Raw genomic sequence first — 20,603 nt, 5'->3', positions numbered from 1 at the left:
TTTGTTTGTTTGTTTGTTTGTTTTTGGCAGAGAGCTCTCAAAATTCAAAAGCTATGTAAATCCAACAGAATTGAGAAGATCTTCCATTAATATCCTCCTTTCTTTGTTGCCCCTCCCTCATCATTTTGGCACAGTCAGATCTGAGGTAATGTTTTATTGAAGTTTTTTATATTCTGTATTTTATTTTGTGAACTTAAGTCAAATTGTATTTTAAAAATGGAACATGAGCTTTTTAAAACTTTTTCTCAGATTATTTCAATCAAATCGACAAAGTTGATTTGTTTTTCTTCTGTCAGCCAGCCAGCCTGGCTTGGTTTACTGTTTCAGGTAACAACAGCTAGTGAGAGCTAATAATAACGTTTGTTGTGTGAGTTAGTGCCAGCCTTAGCACAGGGGCTACTACTGGTCAGACTGAAAGCCTTGCCTGTTAGCCTGGTCTCTGTCCACTGTAGGAGTTGCTACACGGGCATAGTGCACCACAGCAGTTGATGGTGAATATTGTTTGTTTCTTCCATAGGTGGTCCTGGAAGGAAAGTTTAGTAATGATGACAGCTCTTCATATGATAAACCAATAACTTTTTTGTCCCTGAAGTTGCGACTTGTGAATATACTAATAGGTGCCTTGCAAACAGAAACGGACCCCAACAACACTCAGATGATACTAGGTTTGTGTTCACACAGTTTTTTGTAAGAGAACCCATAGGCTGTTGACCCCAGGCATGCTTGGAAGGCAGGGGTCAGTGATGAAGCCTGAGCCCAATACAGCTGTATTTATTCTGAATCAGAGGCAGAATATGTTTGCTTTTGCATGTGCAAAAGTTTAAAGGGGTGAGATGAGGGAAGAGAAAAGCGTTACAGTTATCTTAGGGGGTCATTTTTGCTTAGTTTTATTTGTGCTATTTTTCTCTTTCCCTCTTGCCTTTCCTCTCCCCTCCTTTCCCTTTACTCCCTTCTTCCTTTTCCTCCCCGCCCCCCCCCCCCCCCACCGCCCACCAATATCTGCGTTTTCCTCTGCATCCTGCCCATTGTGGCCATGGGGAAGAATTTTGAGTTTGGTACAAATCTGGAAGTTGTGTCAGAACCCTGCCAGGAGGAGACTGAGAAATAGATAGCTGTTGCTGTGCTTCCTCCCTTTTTTCTTAATGTTCTCTCTTGGTCTCCTGATCATATTGATTCTCTGTTTTATTTTTAGTTTTTAAAAATTTTTTTTAAGATTTTATTTATTTATTTGTCAGAGAGAGAGAGAGAGGGCACAAGCAGGGTGAGCGGCAGGCAGAGGGAGAAGCAAACTCCCCGTTGAGCAGGGAGCCTGGTGTAGGACTCGATCCTAGTACTCTGGGATCATGACTTGAGCCAAAGGCAGACACTTAACTGACTGAGCCACAAAGGTGTCCCTGATTCTCATTTAGATGGCTCATCACTATGCTCACTGCCATATATTAAGACATATATATTGTTTTTCAGCTTGATTACTACAATTATCTCTGTACTTTTGACTTTTCATCAAAGCCAAGAGCATGGCCATAGGTACAGGTGCTTTGAGGACAGTATTAAAGAACTGAATGGAATGGCTTTCATCCTTGAGCAAATCTTATTGTAGAAAGAATATTCTCACAAAGTGTCAGGTAATAACAGAGGAAGAGCTGATTGCATGTCTTGTTCAGTGTCCTCACTGTTGAGAGAAGAAACCCACAGCAAGGAAGACCTTCATGGGGGGAAGTGGAGGTTAAATTTGATCTTGTAGGACAGAATTTGAATAGGCAGAAATGACGTTAGGTTTTCATTTCAGGAGACGAAATGTCGTTGCCAAAGAATTGGTGGTGGCAGGAATAGTTGGACTGAGTGTTCTCGAAGTATGTATAGTATGTTATGCAGTGAGAAGGTGGAATAAATAGGGAAGAATAAATCCTTTCATTTTGAACGAGTTGAAAGAACAGATTAAATCTTGCTATGAGGGGGCCTCCAAGTTGTGTTTTAGGTTATTGAAATAATGTATCACTTGAAATCAGATAATTTTCTACAGAGTTGTTTAGTTCTGCCTTACCCTTGCTCTGAAGAGCTCTGTATGTACATTTCAAGGAAGAGTCACTTGTCAATTCTTGCCATAGATTGGCAAAGCTTTGTCTGTCCGCTCTTTATTTACTGTGGACAAGAGTACTCCCACACTGAGATGAGAAGCAGTGTGCTAAGCTCACCATCTTATTTCTGTTCTAGCCTTTCTAGGGCTGTAAGTTCTTTGATAGTAAATATGTGCAGCTTGCCTTCAAAATACGCAGCCAGGGGTAGCCCTCAACTGTGTGGCTTTAATCATTCTTAAAAAGCAGTCTGATCAAGGGCATGTGGGTGGCTCTGTTGGTTGAGTGTCCGACTGATGATTTCCTCTTGGATCATGATTTCATAGGTTGTGGAATCAAGCCCCACATCTCGAGCCCCAGGCTCTGTGCCCTGCAGGGAGTCTGCTTGAGATTCTCCCCTCTCCCTCTGCTCCTCACCCCACACATACCCTCTCCTTCTCTAGCTTACTTTCCCTCAAATAAATAAAATAAGTAAATAAATAAATCTTTAAAAAAAAAAAAAGGGCAGTCTGATCAGAAAGATACAGCTGTGATTTTTGTTATTTTTCCTTTATTTCTAAAAGAACAGAATCAGTTTTTTAAAAGTATTCCATAATATTTTTCTTAGTTTGGGGGTATTGGGATGGCTCAGTCAGTTGGGCAGCTGCCTTTATCTCGGGTCATGATCCCGGGGTCCTGGGATCAAGTCCTGCATTGGGGTCTCTGGTTGGTGGGGGGCCTACTTCTCCCTCTCCCTCTGCCTGCTGCTCTGAATACTTGTGATCTATCTCTCTGCCTCTGTGTCCAATGAATGAATAAAATCTTTAAAATATGTGTATTTTTTTTTCTTAGTTTATAATAGCCTTGAAATTGAGATGCTTACATCTGGTCTGAAATACCAGTTAGTGGTCATATTTTTATATAGTTCAGTTTGACCTTCAAGTTTATTTTAGAAAATGTGGTTTGTTTGTTTTTTTTTTTAAAGATTTTTATTTATTTATTTGACAGAGATCACAGGTAGACAGAGAGGCAGGCAGAGAGAAAGGAGGAAGCAGGCTCCCCGCTGAGCAGAGAGCCCGATGTGGAACTCGATCCCAGGACCCTGGGACCATGACCCAAGCTGAAGGCAGAGGCTTTAACCCACTGAGCCACCCAGGTGCCCCCAGAAAATGTGGTTTTAAAACACATTTGATGATTGATGCGATGGCAGATCAGAATTAGGGCATTTCTAAAGAGTGTTTTTTTCATACCAGTCAGTAGATTTATTGGTAATATTATGGACATTTCAGGAGTAGTCAGCAAAAATCATATTCTTATCTCTTTTGAGATATGTTAGCCATTTTAATATTCTTATCATATATTTAAATAAAATGCTTTTTTTTTTTTTCTCTTACAGGGGCAATGTTAAATATTGTTCAAGATTCAGCACTTTTAGAAGCCATTGGTTGCCAAATGGAGATGGTAAGAAGCATACCACATGTTATCTGTCAGAATATCAGCATCTGATTAGATGTAAATTGCATTCCAAAATGTTTGTCCTTGTGATTTTTAAAGGCATTTGTTTCTAAATTCAGCTCATTGATTCAGAAGGATCATATTTTAAAATAAGTATTTTGAGGTTTTTTTTACCTTTCAGGGTTTCCTTAGCCATTCATCAGGTCCTTGAGAGATTCTGCACGAGAGACATTTCAGCCAAATGCAGTCTTCCATTTCTGGACAGTCTCTACTTAAAAACTCTTAACTTCTTTATTGTGCCGGTGAACTGGCTGAATAATCTAAGAGAGAAGCCCCCTATTCTATAATTCTTCCTAGTAGATCTAATGCTGTCCAGAAACAAGCATTGAGTTTATTCTTTTCCATCTCGTCAGCTCTTTGAGCTTCCCTAGACCAAAGCTTGAAGATCCCCAAGCACCAATATTTCCAAATTAAAAAGCTTCCTGGAGCTACCCATTGCCCCTTGCCTCTGGCTTCAGAATAGGTGACCTCCCACCTGGAGAGAGGCAGGACAGTGGAGAAAATAGAGTATTACTGGAATGAGCTGGATAGATACAGGATGGGTGAGCAAACTTATTATTTAAGGAAATATATTTGTATCCTAGTAGGTGGCTAATAATAATCAGCTGATCTGGATATAATGAATTTTTGTTTATTGGGGGAAAAAATGAGAGAAACCTTTAACATTTAGCCCCTACATGTATAGGAGTTAATCTTTTTACTAACCATGATATCTTATTGTTTACGTTCTGTGATGTAACTACATTTGAAAGTTACTGTTGCTTATTTGTGTTGTATTTTTAATAAGCTTGTACTCCTGAAGTTGTTGCTTCAGGAGGTATTGGGTAATTCTTAAAGGACCCAGAGTCATTAGCTAGTGAAGTCAAGTGAAGATAGAAAAAGGACTTTGGCTGCCCCTTTGCAAAGAACACTGCGGAATGGACACCCATAATCATCAGACCCTTCATACCCTTTAATAGATGGTGTCTATGCAAAAACACCATTAGTAGTTTTAATCCTTTGTCAGTTTGTTTTTTTTTTTAAAGATTTTTATTTATTTATTTGATAGAGATCACAAGTAGGCAGAGAGGCAGGCAGAGAGAGGGAAGCAGGCTCCCCGCTGAGCAGGGAGCCCGACGTTGGGCTTGATCCCAGGACCCTGAGATCATGACCTGAGCTGAAGGCAGAGGCCTAAACCACTGAGCCACCCAGGCGCCCCCCCTTGTCAGTTTTTATCTGTGTATCAGTTTGTGCTACTTCTCTGGCCCATTCCGTTTTATCAGTATGGCTTTTAGTGACTGACTTCTATCTGTACTTGTCAATTTTGGGGGTAGTCCTCAAATATTTGATCCATTTGTATTTAACTAGGGTGGTGGAGAGAATAACCTGAAGAGTCATAGTCGCACTAATAGTGGTATTAGTTCAGCAAGTGGTGGAAGCACAGAGCCCACAACTCCTGACAGTGAAAGACCTGCTCAAGCTCTCCTAAGGGATTATGGTAAGCCATGTTTGTTTTTTTGAAATCCAAAGATTATTGGTAACTTTTAATGCCCAGATACATAAAACAAAACCTTTCTAAACAAAATTTGAATGTTCGTGATTTTAATGTATTTAAGTATTATACTTAAATGTATAAATTAATAACTAGATTTTGGGTAGTTTTTTAGATGTTATAAATGATTACAGTGGGTGGCAATTTATGGGTTCTGTTACCAGCTACTGGTTATACAGAGAAGTAGAATGTGCTCTGCCTCAGGCTCTAATGAGAGAGGCAGCACATCAATTATTGCAGTATGGTAAGTGGAGTGATAAAATATACATTGGAACCCAGAGAATAGAGTCTTTGTGTTTAAAAACTACACCCTACTGTAACTGGTTAGATTTTTTAGTCACAAATTTTAAGCAAAAGTGAAGAAGCATTTGCTAGCAGAGCATCCTATTCAGTGACGTCCTTTACCTTGGCAATTACTTTATGGGTTCTGTGAATTTGTGGGTGCCTTTTTTTAATACATAATTATTAATATTGTGTTGAATCTCTGAGTGGTAGTCCAGCATGACTGGAATGAAATCTAGATCCTTAGATATGAATTCAGTTTTTTAATTACCTGGAGAATTCATGAGCCTAGGAGTCTAGGCATGTTTAAGTTTGCTTTCAGTATCCTTGAGCACGTCAAATACATTGGGGTCATCGTGCGGTTTATTCAGCAAATTTAAAAATTGCATTTATAAAGAAGTTATTTAAATTGTTATTCATTATGTTTCATGGGTTTAAATATACTATAGGTGAAAATTTGTTTTTCATGCTTTCTAAAACACTTCTAAAGAACTTTTTTGAATTATTGTATGTGTTCTAATATAAATGTTTGAAGTGATTATTGTTGTTTCAGCCTTTTGAACTGGTGTTAGTGAGTTCTGGTTGTAATGTACGTAAAAGTAGTTTTTACTAAGAAAATCAGATTTGTGTTAGTGTCGCATGAATGTCTCTCTTTAATGATCATTCCTTTTTCTGTTGTCACTGCCCTCTTTCTGATAGGATCGACAGGTATAATGTCCCTAAAGCTTCCTTTATAAATTCAATTTAATTTGTCCTAATTTTTTATTAGCTAAGTAGTGATTACTTTTAAATGTAGAACTGGAGGCCAAATAAAAACATGGCGACTTGGTTATTTAATTCTTTTAGAAGTATTAAAGTAGCTTTAGAGAATTAAATGTCAAAATATTGTTTGAGAAGCCTTGCATGTGACTTTTGATAATTTAAAACCCTGAAAATAATTTCAGCAGATGTTTTAGGGTATTCTTAGTGTCTGAGGAGATTCTTAAATGTGAATTCTCTTTTCTGTAAAATTCCACGGATATAATTGATAGCGTTTTCATTGTTTTTTTGAAAATGTAACTCTCTATGAGTTAATTAAGAAATTTTAAGATATATCGAACTGCCAAATCCTAGTGGATGTCTGTGTAAAAGTACCTGAGCTGGGAGCTAAAAGCTGCTTCAGTCCAGTGTGTGTGCCCTATGCACTGTTGTTCAGTCAGGCTTGATGCTCAGGCCCATGGGGTGGGGAGCATAGCACTGTGTGGGTGCCCGTCATGCTCACTGTGGCTGCTGTGGTCTGTGCCTGGTGGAATGCTGTGCTTCTTGTTACTAATGCTTAGTTGTTTTCCCTCCCTGTGGGATGTGGCATTGGGGTTATATCCTAGCTCTTAATACAGATTCAGCTGCTGGGCTCCTGATTCGCAGCATTCATCTTGTCACCCAAAGACTCAACTCCCAGTGGCGCCAAGACATGAGCATATCACTGGCAGCTCTAGAGCTCCTCTCTGGCCTGCAAAGGTGAGGAGAACAGTCCTTTTATTTAGCCCAATAGCTGTGGGACCGTGAGTCCTTTCCCTTTATTGCTTTACTCCTTGATAGTGGGTATTACAGTGTTGCTCATACTCAAAACAGTTTTTATCCAGAGTGTGCAAAAATGGGCCTCCAAGTGAAATTTTACAACGTGAACATTACTTTTTTTAAATAGGTTTCAAAGATTATGAATGATACTTTTGCTGTTAAGTTACAGGAAACCTTTCAATACTTGCTATTTATTTGCTTATGATAATAGAATACCTGTTGGTTTTGTATTTGTTTATAATACCCTTACATTTTCAACATGACATTTTGTGTCATTGTAGGATCATCTGATTTTAATAAATGCACACAAAAAATATGCATAAATCTCAAAATATTTATGCTGAATAGAAGCCAGGCCTCCAAAGAGAATACAATACATTTTTTTTGTATAAAACTCTAAAAAATGCAGATTAACCTGTATTGACAGAACGCAGATCAGTAATAACCTAAGGAAGGGGCATAAAGGAAGTGGAAGAGGGGATTAGAAGGTACATGAGGACATTTTGGGAGGTGATGGATAGGTCTACTGTTTTGATTTTGGTGATAGTTCACAAGTGTTTACTTATGCCAGAATTTATAAAATTGTTCACTTTAAATAGTTTTAAAATAGTTTAAATAGTTTCCTGTATGTTAATTATACCTCTGAGCAGCTACACAGAATTTTATAGCCCATAGAGCATCACTGCAGAGTTGGGTTAGGGGCTTCAGAATGTATACGCATCCCATTGCCAACTATTCTTTTGATAGTTGGCAATGATGAATAGGTACACCCCAGGGGTTTAGGTTTTTAGCCAATGAAAAAATAGGCTAAAATGAAATAACTGTTTTATTTTATTTATTTATTTTAAAAAATATTTTATTTATTTATTTGACAGAGATCACAAGCAGGCAGAGAGGCAGGCAGAGACATAAGGAGAGGAAGCTGAGCAGAGAGCCCGATTGTGGGGCTCAATCCCAGGACCCTGGGATCATGACCTGACCTGAAGGCAGAGGCTTTACACCCACTGAGCCACCATGCTTTCTGATTTATAGAATATTATGATATACCTGAAATATTCTGTTCCTTTGTATAAATATTTTATTTATTTATTTTAAAGATTTATTTATTTATTTTAGAGCGTGGGAGAAAGGGCAAAGGGAGAGGGGGGAGAGAATCTCAAGGACACTTCCACCCCCTAGCACAGAGCCCGACATGGGACTCGATCTCACAACCCTGAGATCATGACCCAAGACAAATCAAGAGATGGACACTCAATCGATTGAAGCCACCCAGGTGCAGTTGTGTAAATAATATTTTAAAAAGTGAGGCTTCCTGTGTTGTATCCCAGTGTCAGAAAGTCAGGCTACAGTGTAGATAGTTTGAAATCAGTACCATGGTTTCCTGGCTAACTGTGTTCCCCATATGAATATGCTCAGGTGAAGGTGATGGTTGACTCTGGAGACCGGAAGAGAGCCATCAGTATCCGTGTGCAGCTACATTGTGTACCAGTGTAGTCGGCCAGCTCCTCTTCACTCCCGGGATCTGCACTCCATGATTGTAGCAGCTTTTCAGTGTCTCTGTGTCTTGGCTGACAGAGCACCCTGATATGCTTGATGAAAAGGTTAGATTACTAGATCTTAAAACAGGAAGGAGAAACAAAAATGTATGTTGGGAAGACACCTCTTAAAAGGAATATTTAAATACAATATTACATACTTTAAACTGAATATTCTTGTTATATTTCGGTAGAACACTTGTCCTTTGAGCACAGCTCAAAAATTGTCATCATGCTTAATTAATTAATTTGGTTGCAAATTAACACAATAGAGAACTTCTTTTGAAAGATAGAGCCTTCACTAATTTATCTGAACTATCAAGAAAATTCTTTCCTGAAAGGATGTGGTAGTTTCAAGATGGCCAAAAGGCACTTTGGTCACTCTTTTCAAACTTTGAAGGGCAGTTGGTAGCCAGGCTGAAAACCTAGAGCACAACTTGCCATTAGTGGTTTGGCTGTATATAAAAATTTCGTTTCACATATTTTCCATTTTCAAGTAGGCACAGATATCTAAGCTGGTTTCCCTTGCCATTGTTCCATTTAATATTTTCCTTATAGGGAGGCAGACAGTTATCAAGAATTCATAGTATAAATAAGAGATATCAGGCCCATTGAGTATTTATAGAGAGCTTTATGTCATTTTAAAATAATACTGTTGATTAAATCTTAGTTACTTTCATTATGGCTTCTTAAGTTATGGTACCAAAGAATTGCTTAAGAATAACAGTAACTGATGAACTTCTCTTTGGATAATCTCATGTCTTAATGTCTTAAACCACCCCAGGTTTAATTGAATTACTATTCTCTTAAACTTGGACTTTCGTGATTTTTGTAATCTGTGGTAATTTTATAAGAATTATGATTGATTAAGATTGAATTCAATTATCATTATTATTTAACTCTGAGCATTCAAATACAGTACTTTAAAGAAAAAATTAGGGGGCAAAGTTTATTATATTATTGTGAAATTAATGTACAACCTATTAAAGTGAGAAGGAAACTGCAGCCCACCACTAAAACACAACCACTGTTGCATATTGCTGTAGTTCCTTATCTTCTCATAAAATAAGTGTATTACAAAAACTGATTTGCCTTTCCTGCTTCTAGGACTGTCTTAAGGAGGTATTGGAGATTGTGGAACTGGGTATTTCAGGAAGTAAGTCCAAGAACAGTGAGCAAGAGGTCAAGTACAAAGGAGATAAGGAGCCAAATCCTGCGTCTATGAGGGTAAAGGATGCTGCAGAAGCCACCCTAACATGGTATGAAAGTGACTGCAAAGGGATTGCGCCTGGCAATTAGATGGGGTTAGCTATGATGCATGTTGTTTCCTCTCCTCCCCAGCTGTTCAGCATGAAGTGATGTAACCTACTAGGATGCTTTTTCTTTAGAAATAAAATGGAAAGGAAAAACTTATTTTGGGGTCCAAAAGAAACCAGGAATGTGGGGCTGAGAGTTTGGGTCCTTGTTTTTCTGTGCTAGTTGGCATTAATTGAAGTCGTATCACATTAGAGTTAGAAAGGATCTTGGAGAGCCTTACTCTTCCTCTTCACTTTGGTACCTGAGTCCAGAGATGGGATCTGCCTGAGCTCCCTCTATTAAGTCTCCTGCTTCTTAGCTCAGTGGTGTGTATTCTCTTACATTTATAGTACATATTAGAAGTGCATTCAGTCAAGATTTATGAGCTCCCTCTTATGAACTTGTAATAGGATTGTAAAGATACATCAGATTCGGTCACCACCCTAAAAGAGCTTCTTGTCCAATATGGAAGATGAGAGATGAACACAAATAGCTATAATGTTAGGTGGAGAGTAAGTGCTGCAGGAAGAGAGGTATAATAACATGCCTGACAGGGGAAATGAATACTACTAGACAAGGGGAAATCAAAGATTTCTGGAGAAGATGACTTTGGACCTGACTTTTACAGGATGGGTGAAGTTTCCTCAAAAGCTGGATTACAGAGTAGTTAAGGCAGCAAGAAGATTTCTATTTCTAATCATTTGTAGTGAAGGGATGGAGACAGGTTGGAACCTTAGAAAAGGTTAGAGATTCCTTAACAGAGATTCCTGAGAGAGTTTGCATTTGGCTGGCAAGTGGGGAGAGTGGAAGGAGGGAAGGAAGGCATTTATGGATTGAAGGGAAGGGTTGAGTGGAGATGATTAGGTAGAATCACAATACAGATGGAAAGATGGGGCTTATGAAAGGGTAATTGTGGGTGAAGACACAGAAAACATAAAAGCAGGAAGGAGGATGTCTGGTCAATCAGTATTGGCTCATCTTGGTCTTAAAGTGGTGGCTAGACTGCTTGCAGATTTGTATCTAAATCAGCCCTTACCAGGATCCCAGAATCTTTTTGAGTTCAGTGGTCTATTTATCACTTGGGGCATGGACAGTAAAGTTGGATTTATTTCTCTTACTCATAGGCTTTGGTCATTCAGTACATTTTTAGAATCATGCATGCATTAGTTCAGTCTTGCTTACTGCACTGGCTAGGCTTTCGGTGTGCTTCTGGAGGTTTGGCTAATAGTTAGAAAATCAGAAAAATGTGAATGCAATTGTTTAAATGTACTTACACAGGCAATGAGTACTAGAAATAATAAAAGTTGAGAGGGGTACCTGGATGGCTCAGTGTCCAACTCTTGGGTTTTTTTTTTTTTTTTTTTTTTTAAAGATTTTATTTATTTATTTGACAGGCAGAGATTACAAGTAGGCAGAGAGGAGGAAGCAGACTCCCTGCTGAGCAGAGAGCCCGATGCGGGCCTCGATCCCAGGACCCTGGGATCATGACCTGAGCCGAAGGCAGAGGCTTTAACCCACTGAGCCACCCAGGCGCCCTCTTGGGTTTTGTTTTTGAAGATTTTATTTATCTGAGAGAGAGAGTGTGCGTGAGCGAAGGAAAGGACAGAGGAAGAAGCAGACTCCCCCCGAGCAGGGGGCCTGATGTGGCGCTTGATCCCAGGGCCCTGAGCCAAACGCAGACACTTAACTGAGCCACCCAGGCGTCCTTCCAGCTCTTGGTTTTTGGCTCAGGTCATGTAAGATTGAGCCCCAAGTTGGGTTTTGCGGCCAGCAGAGACTCTGCTCAATGATTAGCTTCCTCTGCTCCTCCCGGCCCTTGTGTGTGTGCGTGCATGCGTGCGCACTCCTGTATGCACGCCCATGAGCATGTGTTCTCTCTCTTTCAAATAAATCTTTAAGAGAAAAGACCATTTGGGGGTGGGGTAGACTGAAAGCTTTATAAAAGAAATGAGCTTTAATATGTGCCTGGAAGAGTAAGAAGGATATGGAGAGAAAGGGGGGAGAGTCCTTCTCACTGGGAACTCTGTATTACACAAAAGTTAAGTTGGCTATATCCTCGCCTGGGTGGGGCATTCCTGTGAGAATATGACGCTGTAAGAACTGGGTATGTGGCTCAGAATGAGTAGTGAGCCCTGGCTTCCAGGCCACCCAGCTAGTGGTTATCTAGGTGGGTTCATCTGTTTTATCTGCAGCAGGTCTTGTTTCTTCTGCCAACTCCACAAATGGTATCTCCAGTTACCAGTCCTGAAGAGGGCCCCTGCAGAGTACCGTCGTCATGAACCCATCCCAATCAAATCTCTTCCTTAAAATTACTGCTTTATGTCTGTATCACTGCTGTTTTTCCAGTTATGCAAACAGAAACCTTGTCTTTTTTTGTCTGATCTATCTCTACTTTTTCTGTCATTCCCGATATGAAACCAGTGACTAAGTCCAGTTGACTTTTATTTTTAGAAGTATTTCCTCCATCCCCTCTAACCTCAGCATCCTGGTCTAGGCTCTTCTCACTTCTTGCCTAATTCCCTGTTTTTAATCTCACCCTGTTCATCTTGCATTCCATTTTTTAATTCATCCTTAGGCACTGTTTTTTTGTTTTTTTGGTGTTTTTTTTTCTGCTGCTTAAGCAATTGAAAACTGAATAGATCTCTGTTTCTTGCCATGTTGTCTGAAACTCCTTGTCTGGTTGTCAAGGCTCTCTTTACTCTGTCCCCACTCATACTGTCTGATCTTTCCCAGCATATCCCTTTTGCCGTAGAGGGACCTGACAGGCCATTTGTGGGCTATGCTTTTACCTGTCCCTCTGTGTGTTTCCCTGGGTTTCATGACTGCCCTCTTTCCCTTGTGCTCACATCCTCCCCTGGCTCAGTGTTCACATCACTTCTGGCTCCTCCAGGGGACGTTCCTTGGCTATTCTGCTTCTTAATGATAGCTCTCTTCTGTGCCTCTGTGCTCATTCAGTCAGACCCAACTGCATAGTATGGAATTCTATACTGTCACGATCATATCTGGTTGTATTTGATACATGCTAGTGTTGTCTCCATAACTTGGGTAGAGGCGGCATTTCCGTCTTCAGCACCTCTCACAATGCTAAGAATAGTAGCATCATCTCCTTCATGTAATAATACAAATTCAAGAGTTAGGACTCTTGGGAAACACCTTTCAGCAGCCCCTCTGCCTAAGCCACCTGTAAGACACGTATACCGAGTTTATTTTGTCTCTAATTTTGGGATACTCTAACCCCCAGGGTTCCCATTTCATTTTTATTTTATTTTATTTTTTTTAAGATTTTGTTTATTTATTTGACAGACAGAGATCATAAATAGGTAGAGAGGCAGGCAGAGAGAGAGAGGAGGAAGCAGGCTCCCTGCTGAGCAGAGAGCCCGATGTGGGACTTGATCCCAGCACTCTGGGATCATGACCTGAGCCGAAGGCAGAGGCTTTAACCCACTGAGCCACCTAGACGCCCCTTCATTTCTGTTGTTAAAATTGTTGATGTTTACACTGACTGAAATCTCTCCCACTTTAACTTCTACTCACTATTGGTTCTAATTCAAATTCTTGCTAGTGGAGTCCTCTTTCCAGGTGGTAACAATGTCTGACAATAGTGCTCATGAAGATAGTGATTTGTTTTTGTCAGTACATTAAGCTGTTTGTTATAAGACGGAGCTTCAAGTACCTTTATCATCCCGGTCATTCTTCTCTCGGAGGTGTGGATTTCACTACTTAGGTACCTCTTAAAGGCGTTGAGTATAATATTCTAGGTGAGTTGGATGATCTTTACGCTCTGTAGGATATTATATTTGGATTCAAATGTACTTTGAGGTTGCATTGGGTTTTGAGAACTTATAATTTGCATGAAGTAACTAAAATTAGAGTCTTTTTCACACATTTATCTTTTGTCTGTTTTTCTCATCGTATACTTACTTGTTTGGGGTATTTGGATGTACAGAACTCTACATTTAAACTTGAGATCTCTTTATGTAAGATTTATCTCATTATTTGGATCCCAACTCTTCCTTTGACATGTTAACTCTGCAGTTCAACTTTTGGTCAACAGCAGATTTAATGAGCCTGCTATGTGTGTGTCCTAATCAAAGACACTGGTGTAAATACTAAACAGAGGTAGACCCACAAAGCACACCATCAGAGATTTCCATTCAGGTTGACAGGGATTTTTCAATGTCATCTCCAAGGTTATCACAATACACTGTCAAATACTTGTATGTCTTGATTTCAGAGACCATGCTCTGGCCTTTCCAGTCTAGTTATTATCAGAAGAGTAACTGTTGTTAGGCTGGTATGATTTGATCTCAGTAATCCATTTCCTTGCCAGCAGCCCATTTGATATTGTCTTAGAATCTTGCTTGGAACATGCCAACTCACGTGGTCCGTATACTTTGTGACATCTGTCTCTGTCCCATATTAGAAAAGTGAAGTCACATTTTCCCATTTCTGCTTTGCTGGTATATCACCTGTTTTTCCACAAAACCTTAGAGGCTTGAACTCACCATCAGATTCTCCTGGTCTTTGAAATTTTTAGACCATCCTCCTCCTAGGAGGAGAGAAAATTTTGGGTGGAAAACTTCTTGAGCAGCGTTGCCTTCCATTATCAGAGGTATTTGCATTCAGGCATTAGAATGAAGGAGAAAGGGAGAAGCCACTCAAGCTAAGGATTGAGATGACAAAAATGTGTTGGGGAGCGTTAGTTTTCCAAATGAAGTACATATTGGGAAGGCCTCGTGGCACACTGGTAGTATGTTGGACTCCAAATGAGATGCATATGAGGGGTCAGGTGATACTAGGACCACAAGGTAAAATCATTACAAGATACTTTCTGTGCTTCAGTTTCTTCATTATAAAATGGGAATAATAATAGTACTCACCTCAGAGCGTTGTTCTGATAGCTAAATAAAAGAATGTGTGTAAAGTGCTTAGACCAGTGCCTCATGATAAGTGCCAGTTATTATTAGTTTTTTATAGTTTTTGAAATTATGTTGTGTTAGTTACCATACAGTACATCATTAGTTTTTGATGTAGTGCTCCGTGATTCATTGTTTGCGTATAACACTCCATGCTCCATGCGATCTGTGTCCTCCTTAATACCCACCACCGGGCCAGCTCATCCCCTCACCCTTCTTCCTTCTAAAACTTGAAGTTTGATTCCTGGAGTCCCTAGTCTGTCATGGTTTGTCTCCTGCTCTGATCTCCACCCCCCCTTCATTTTTCCCTTCCTTCTTCTTATGTCCTCCGTGCTATTCCTTATGTTCCACAAATAAGTGAAACCATATGATAATTGTCTTTCTCTGTTGACTTACTTCACTCAGCATAATGTCCTCCAGTTCCATCCATGTTGATGCAAATGTTGCGTGCCAGTTATTATTATTGTTAATTGAATGTATGCAGAAATCTCTATGGACATAAACATTTCTGAATGTTAAGTTTTATTTGGTTGAATTCCGGTTTACAAAACATTTTTTTCTTAAATATTCTTATTTAGTAATTATAGGTGTTTTGTAAATTGTACTATTAGTGCCTTCAGTCTTTTTTTTTTTTAAGATTTTATTTATTTATTTGACAGATAGGGATCACAAGTAGGCAGAGAGGCAGGCGGGGGGGGGGGGGGGGGAAGCAGGCTCCCCACTGAGCAGAGAGCCTGATGCAGACTCGATCCCAGGACCCTGAGATCATGACCTGAGCTAAAGGCAGAGGCTTAACCCACTGAGCCACCCAGGTGCTCCAATGCCTTCAGTCTTATCTGTAAAATTAGGATAATGTCTCCTCAGGGCCACACAGTGAGAAGGCAGCAAGCCCTGGTTCCTGGTTGCTTAAAAATCACTTATCACATCTCAGTCTAAATTTCCTCATCTGAAATACTGAGGTTTGGCTAGTCTTTGGGTCCTTTTGTAGGTCTAGAATGCTTTAGCTAGCATAATCCTGACACCTGGAGCACTTAACTTATTTTTAAAAATATGTTTATCTTTGGGAGCTCCACAGTTTCAAAGTGTGATTGGTTGGGTTCTCTGGATAGCAGACTCTGAGAGAAATTTCCTTGCAAGAAGTTTATTGGAGGGTGCTCTTAGGATCAGCCTCTCTGTGGGAGCGAAGGAGGCAGGACTGAGCAGAGGGAAGCACTACGCTGGGGCAGGTGCAGCAAAGAGCTCTGGGGCTGGGATGGGACTTGATAGCCCACGTCACCCTTTCGCTGACTGAGCTGTCCCAGCACAAAGCATTGAATTGGGGTGAGGTACTGCTTCTTGGCTGAGAGCAAGTCCTAGAGAGGGACGCAGCTGGAAGCTGTGGCCACCATCTCTTTGCATCTGGGGGACAGGAGCTTTCAGTCTTGGAGGCAGGAATCTGGGGCACACACCATGACATCTGCCACAGGGAGTAAATCTGACTTGCAAAGTGGAAGCATGGCTGTGGTCACTTAAAATTCAAAGAGCCACATTGATGCATGAGGTAAACTTAAGATTTTGCTTTGGGGATTAACTGTTATCTTTTGCATTCTCCATAGTATTATGCAGTTGCTTGGAGCATTTCCTTCACCCAGTGGTCCTGCCTCTCCTTGTAGTCTGGTGAATGAGACCACTTTGATTAAATACTCCAGATTGCCAACCATAAACAAGCATAGTTTCCGGTACTTTGTCTTGGATAACAGTGTCATCCTGGCAATGCTGGAGCAACCTCTTGGAAATGAACAGAGTAAGTTTCAGCACTTTGGGCCTTTTCCACTGCTAAATTGACATGTTCATCAGTGCTACTCTCGGGCTGTTTCCAGGAATAGAGAAGGAAAAGGCTACAAATGCACACAATTCTGCATTTGTCAAAATGTCTCCTAGCTGTGTGATAATAGTAACTGAAAAAGAGAGGGTCAGAAAATAGAATACACATATTAAATAGAATCTCTTAGACACTCTTTGTCTGTATCTGAATACCAGAAAGGAGCTCTGTAGTTCTATAAAAAGTTTATTTTAGTGGGATATTTTCTCTTTTGTACTGTGCATAAAAATTGTATTACTCTTCTTGAACTTTGGATCCTGCCCTTTTCCTCTTGTGGCCCTCACTCCCCGTTATTGTATTTTAGCTATCTGTGCCACCCAAACAGGTGGGAAATTTGAGGAGTCATCTTGGCCTGCTCCTTCATGTTTCTCCCTTCCATAATTGGTGTCCAAGTTTCTGCTTACCAGTGACTCTTGCATCTTTTTTTCCTCTGAATCCCTCCCAATACATCCAAATGCAGGGCCTTATTATTTCTTACTGAGATTATTTTAGTTGCTTCCTGTCTGGTCTGATCCCCCCTCCTCTGGTTCCAAAATGTCTTATCCTTACCCTTGTCCTACTTGCTGCCACCATTATAGTCTTCCTCAAGTATGGATCTCACCATGCCATGCCCTCCTGAAAACGCTTAAATGATTTTCCATTGACACAGCATACACTTGTTCCCTCCTCAACTCCCCCCCTTCCCCGCCCCACTGTAATCTATCTCAAGGTATATGACTACTACTTGCAACCCAGGCTACTCAGAGTACTTTTTTTTTTTTTTTTCTGATGGCTATTGGAATCAGCCAGTATGTAAAAGAAACATGTTCTCAGAGATACCCTTATTTCCGGGAAAGCGAAGGTTATAGAACCTATGAGCAGAGAGAGTCCAGGGAGTCTCCCACTGTTCCTTCATTTACAGGTGAAGAAATGGAGGCTCAGAGAGGATGTATATGACTTGGTCAGGGTTACTCAAGAAGCATGAGGTGTGACCAGGACTAGTGTCCTACACTACCCTACAGTTCAGAAATGAATGAATACCATCACAGGTTTCCCTTGTATGGTATGGTGTAAGGTACAAAGACTTTAATGTAAAACAGATGTGGCCTTCAATCATTTCCCAGCTCCAGAAGTTCTAGTTCCAACTCTTCCCTGCATGCACTTCTTTCTTCCCTGTCCCAGACCTAGGGCTTGCATCACTTTTTTCCCTGGCTTGTGCTTATTATTCATGACTCCTCCAGCCTTCTACTCCCAGGCCACTTCCTAAGGAGTCTAAAATCTCAGTGTTCCCTTTAGGTTTCCTGTCCTGAGGGGTAAGTGTCAGCCCTCTTCCAGATTTTTTAGAACTTACCTACTCTCATTCCTAGTAATTTCACTGCATTGGAAGTGTATTAAAAATATAAATAGTTGGGATTTTATATATTTACAAGAACATTTTGATAGTTTATTATAATTAGTAACAGAAGAAGTGAGAAAGAGAAGTTTGAAAAGTTTAACTCCCATACCAGGACGAAAGGAGGGAATAAGCAGGAGGATCTGCGTCACTCGGGAAGTCCATCCTGAGTTTCTCCCCATTGCCCTCTCCCTGCCCAATTCTCTGCTCCTGAACTTCCCCTGGGATGGAACAGGGACTGCCTGTGGTGGATAGCAGTACATAGTAGGCATGGGGGAATGCAGCAGCAGCACTGCGGACACCCAGTCTGTTTTTCTGGACTAAGAGTATTAGCTAGGACTGCCAAAAATGTGTGTACCACTGGAGGCATGTGAGATGGTGTTAGTCAACACGTTGATGAACATAATTTTATGAATTGTTAAATATGTGTTTAAAAAATAAATTATTAGCACACCAAAACTCACAGTTTTCCACTTAAAGATACACAGTTTCCTTTTTGAATAGATTTAAATTTTAAAAAGAAAGTGGTTGATACAAAGTAAGATAATAATACTTACAGTATGTGGATATGGCAGAAACGGCAGAGGTAGCACACAGACAGGAACACTGTGGCTTTCAAACACTGTGCTGGGTTTGGATTATTAGTGGTTGATAACACGTGTATTTTAAATGGTTGTTGTCTGAAATAAAAACTTTTTACACCAATATTTTATTTTAGATGATTTTTTCCCCTCTGTCACTGTGCTGGTCCGGGGAATGTCTGGAAGACTTGCTTGGGCACAACAACTTTGCCTTTTACCCAGAGGAGCAAAAGCAAATCAGAAGGTATCCATTAGAAATTATAGGGAAGTGACTAGGAGCGAGTGAGTGTGTGCGTGTGAGTGTTTGTGTGTTATGATTTAAAGGTTAGATAACATCTCAACAAAGTTCATTGGTAAATATTTTTGATCATAGCCAGGGTTCAGTCATTAGGTTGACAACAGAATCATCTTAGGAGCCCATAATTCCCACATCCACTAAATTAATCTTTAAAGACATCTTCGTGACAGGTATATTTTCAAAAAGCTTTCCAGGTGATTGTGAATCTGCTTATGATTAAGAACTGTTCTGAGCCATGGCCTCATTTTTTTATGCTATGTTAAATGTAATAAAACTCAGGTATGTGCCATATAGGAAAAAAATTTGGCCAGACTCTTGATCTCTCTGGCAATAGGACTTAGTTTCATGTTGTTTTTATATGATTTATTCCTGTATAATTGGTAATATGCCCTATAATTTTTTAATATGCTGTATAATTTAATGAAATCTTATTTGGGATGGCATAGTTTATTTTCCTTGTAATGTTTGTAATTTTGTGAATAAAATTTGCTCATGGGAGAAAGTTGGAAAATTCAGATAATAAGGAAGAAATTTTAAGTCATCTGTACCCTGACTTTCCAGATGTAGTCACTAAGTATTTTAGTAGATTTCTTTACAATCTTTTTTTCCTTTCTGTACACGGTAATATTAAATGGAGTTTGAGTCCTTTTTGTATACTGTTCTTTTCACTTACAACATTAGAAGCTTTTACTTACGTTATAAAATTTCTTTTAAACATGACTTCATTAAATGTGTCACCAGCATTTAAGAGAGACAGCCACAAAATTGGAGCATGTGTCTAAAATCGTTTAACATCCTAGGTGTCTGTTTTAGATGAACTGTGTTTCTGCCCTGTGAGGAGCACACCACTGTTTTTGCTTGGTGGCGTCATGCAGATCACATTCTGTCAGCACTGTAAGCCAGTAAATTAGCATTAAAGACAGGAGGAAGGAGATTGGGAAAGGAGTTAAAATCTGTTGGTGCTTTAATATGTATCTTGTACATTTTTATTTAATCATTACAATATCCTGATGATGGATATTCGCACTTTTCAGATGCAAAAACAAAAGCCACACAGTTAATGTATATTAAAGCAGGGATATGGAGCCATGAGCCTCTAGATTTGGTATTCAGTTAGACTCACTGTCTAGAGAGGCCCAGGGGACCCAAATTTCTGCTTGTTTATATCGGATGTTTTGAGAACCTTTGGCGAAGAGGGAGATTTGAGCCTTAAGTTCTGAACTGCTTTATCCATTGGTTTACCACTTATTGGAGATTCTGGTCTGAGGCTGTTAGAGATATACAACCCATAAGTCACAAAATCTGTAAAATGACGAACATTTTTGTAAAAATAAAAGAGTACACTGGTACATGGGCTGTTTACCTTTAGTGTTAACAGTGGTATTTGCAGATTCTTACTGAGTTCCAGTGTTATGTAATCCTAGGGAAACAGGCATCTAAGAGACCAGGAAAGTGTGTGTCATTATAGATGACACCAAATGTAATGCATATAACATTATTTATTTGTTTTATTTTCACAGCTTTTTGTACCTGAACCTCGTCCAGTTCCTAAAAATGATGTTGGATTTAAATATACTGTCAAACATCGACCATTTCCTGAAGAGGTGGATAAGATTCCTTTTGTGAAAGCAGATCTGAGCATTCCAGATTTGCATGAAATTGTCACTGAAGAAGTAAGATAAGTCATTTTTTCAGCTGTTGTTAAGGGAATGATGATAAACATTCTTGAACAACTGCTGTGGTTGAGACACTGCTTTTTTTTGATGTTACTGGAGATGGTTCATAAGATGACTTAGATCTCTGTC

General features: G+C 39.8%; 1 protein-coding gene across 1 annotated transcript in view; it reads left to right on the top strand.

Moving 5' to 3' along the window:
• The window catches only part of RALGAPB (Ral GTPase activating protein non-catalytic subunit beta), an 82,198-nt gene that overhangs the window by 38,845 nt on the left and 22,750 nt on the right, over positions 1-20,603 (top strand). The window contains 12 exon segments of the mRNA XM_032350688.1: positions 31-145; positions 518-665; positions 3,451-3,515; positions 4,917-5,046; positions 6,759-6,873; positions 8,349-8,400; positions 8,402-8,503; positions 8,505-8,540; positions 9,582-9,733; positions 16,282-16,469; positions 18,638-18,744; positions 20,319-20,471. Coding sequence (XP_032206579.1) covers positions 31-145; positions 518-665; positions 3,451-3,515; positions 4,917-5,046; positions 6,759-6,873; positions 8,349-8,400; positions 8,402-8,503; positions 8,505-8,540; positions 9,582-9,733; positions 16,282-16,469; positions 18,638-18,744; positions 20,319-20,471 — 1,363 coding nt within the window.

The sequence above is a fragment of the Mustela erminea genome, chromosome 7 (assembly GCF_009829155.1).
Source record: "Mustela erminea isolate mMusErm1 chromosome 7, mMusErm1.Pri, whole genome shotgun sequence".
Classification (NCBI taxonomy): domain Eukaryota; kingdom Metazoa; phylum Chordata; class Mammalia; order Carnivora; family Mustelidae; genus Mustela; species Mustela erminea.
The sequence above is the reverse complement of the archived record's forward strand: the minus strand, read 5'-3'. Positions and strand labels throughout refer to the sequence as shown.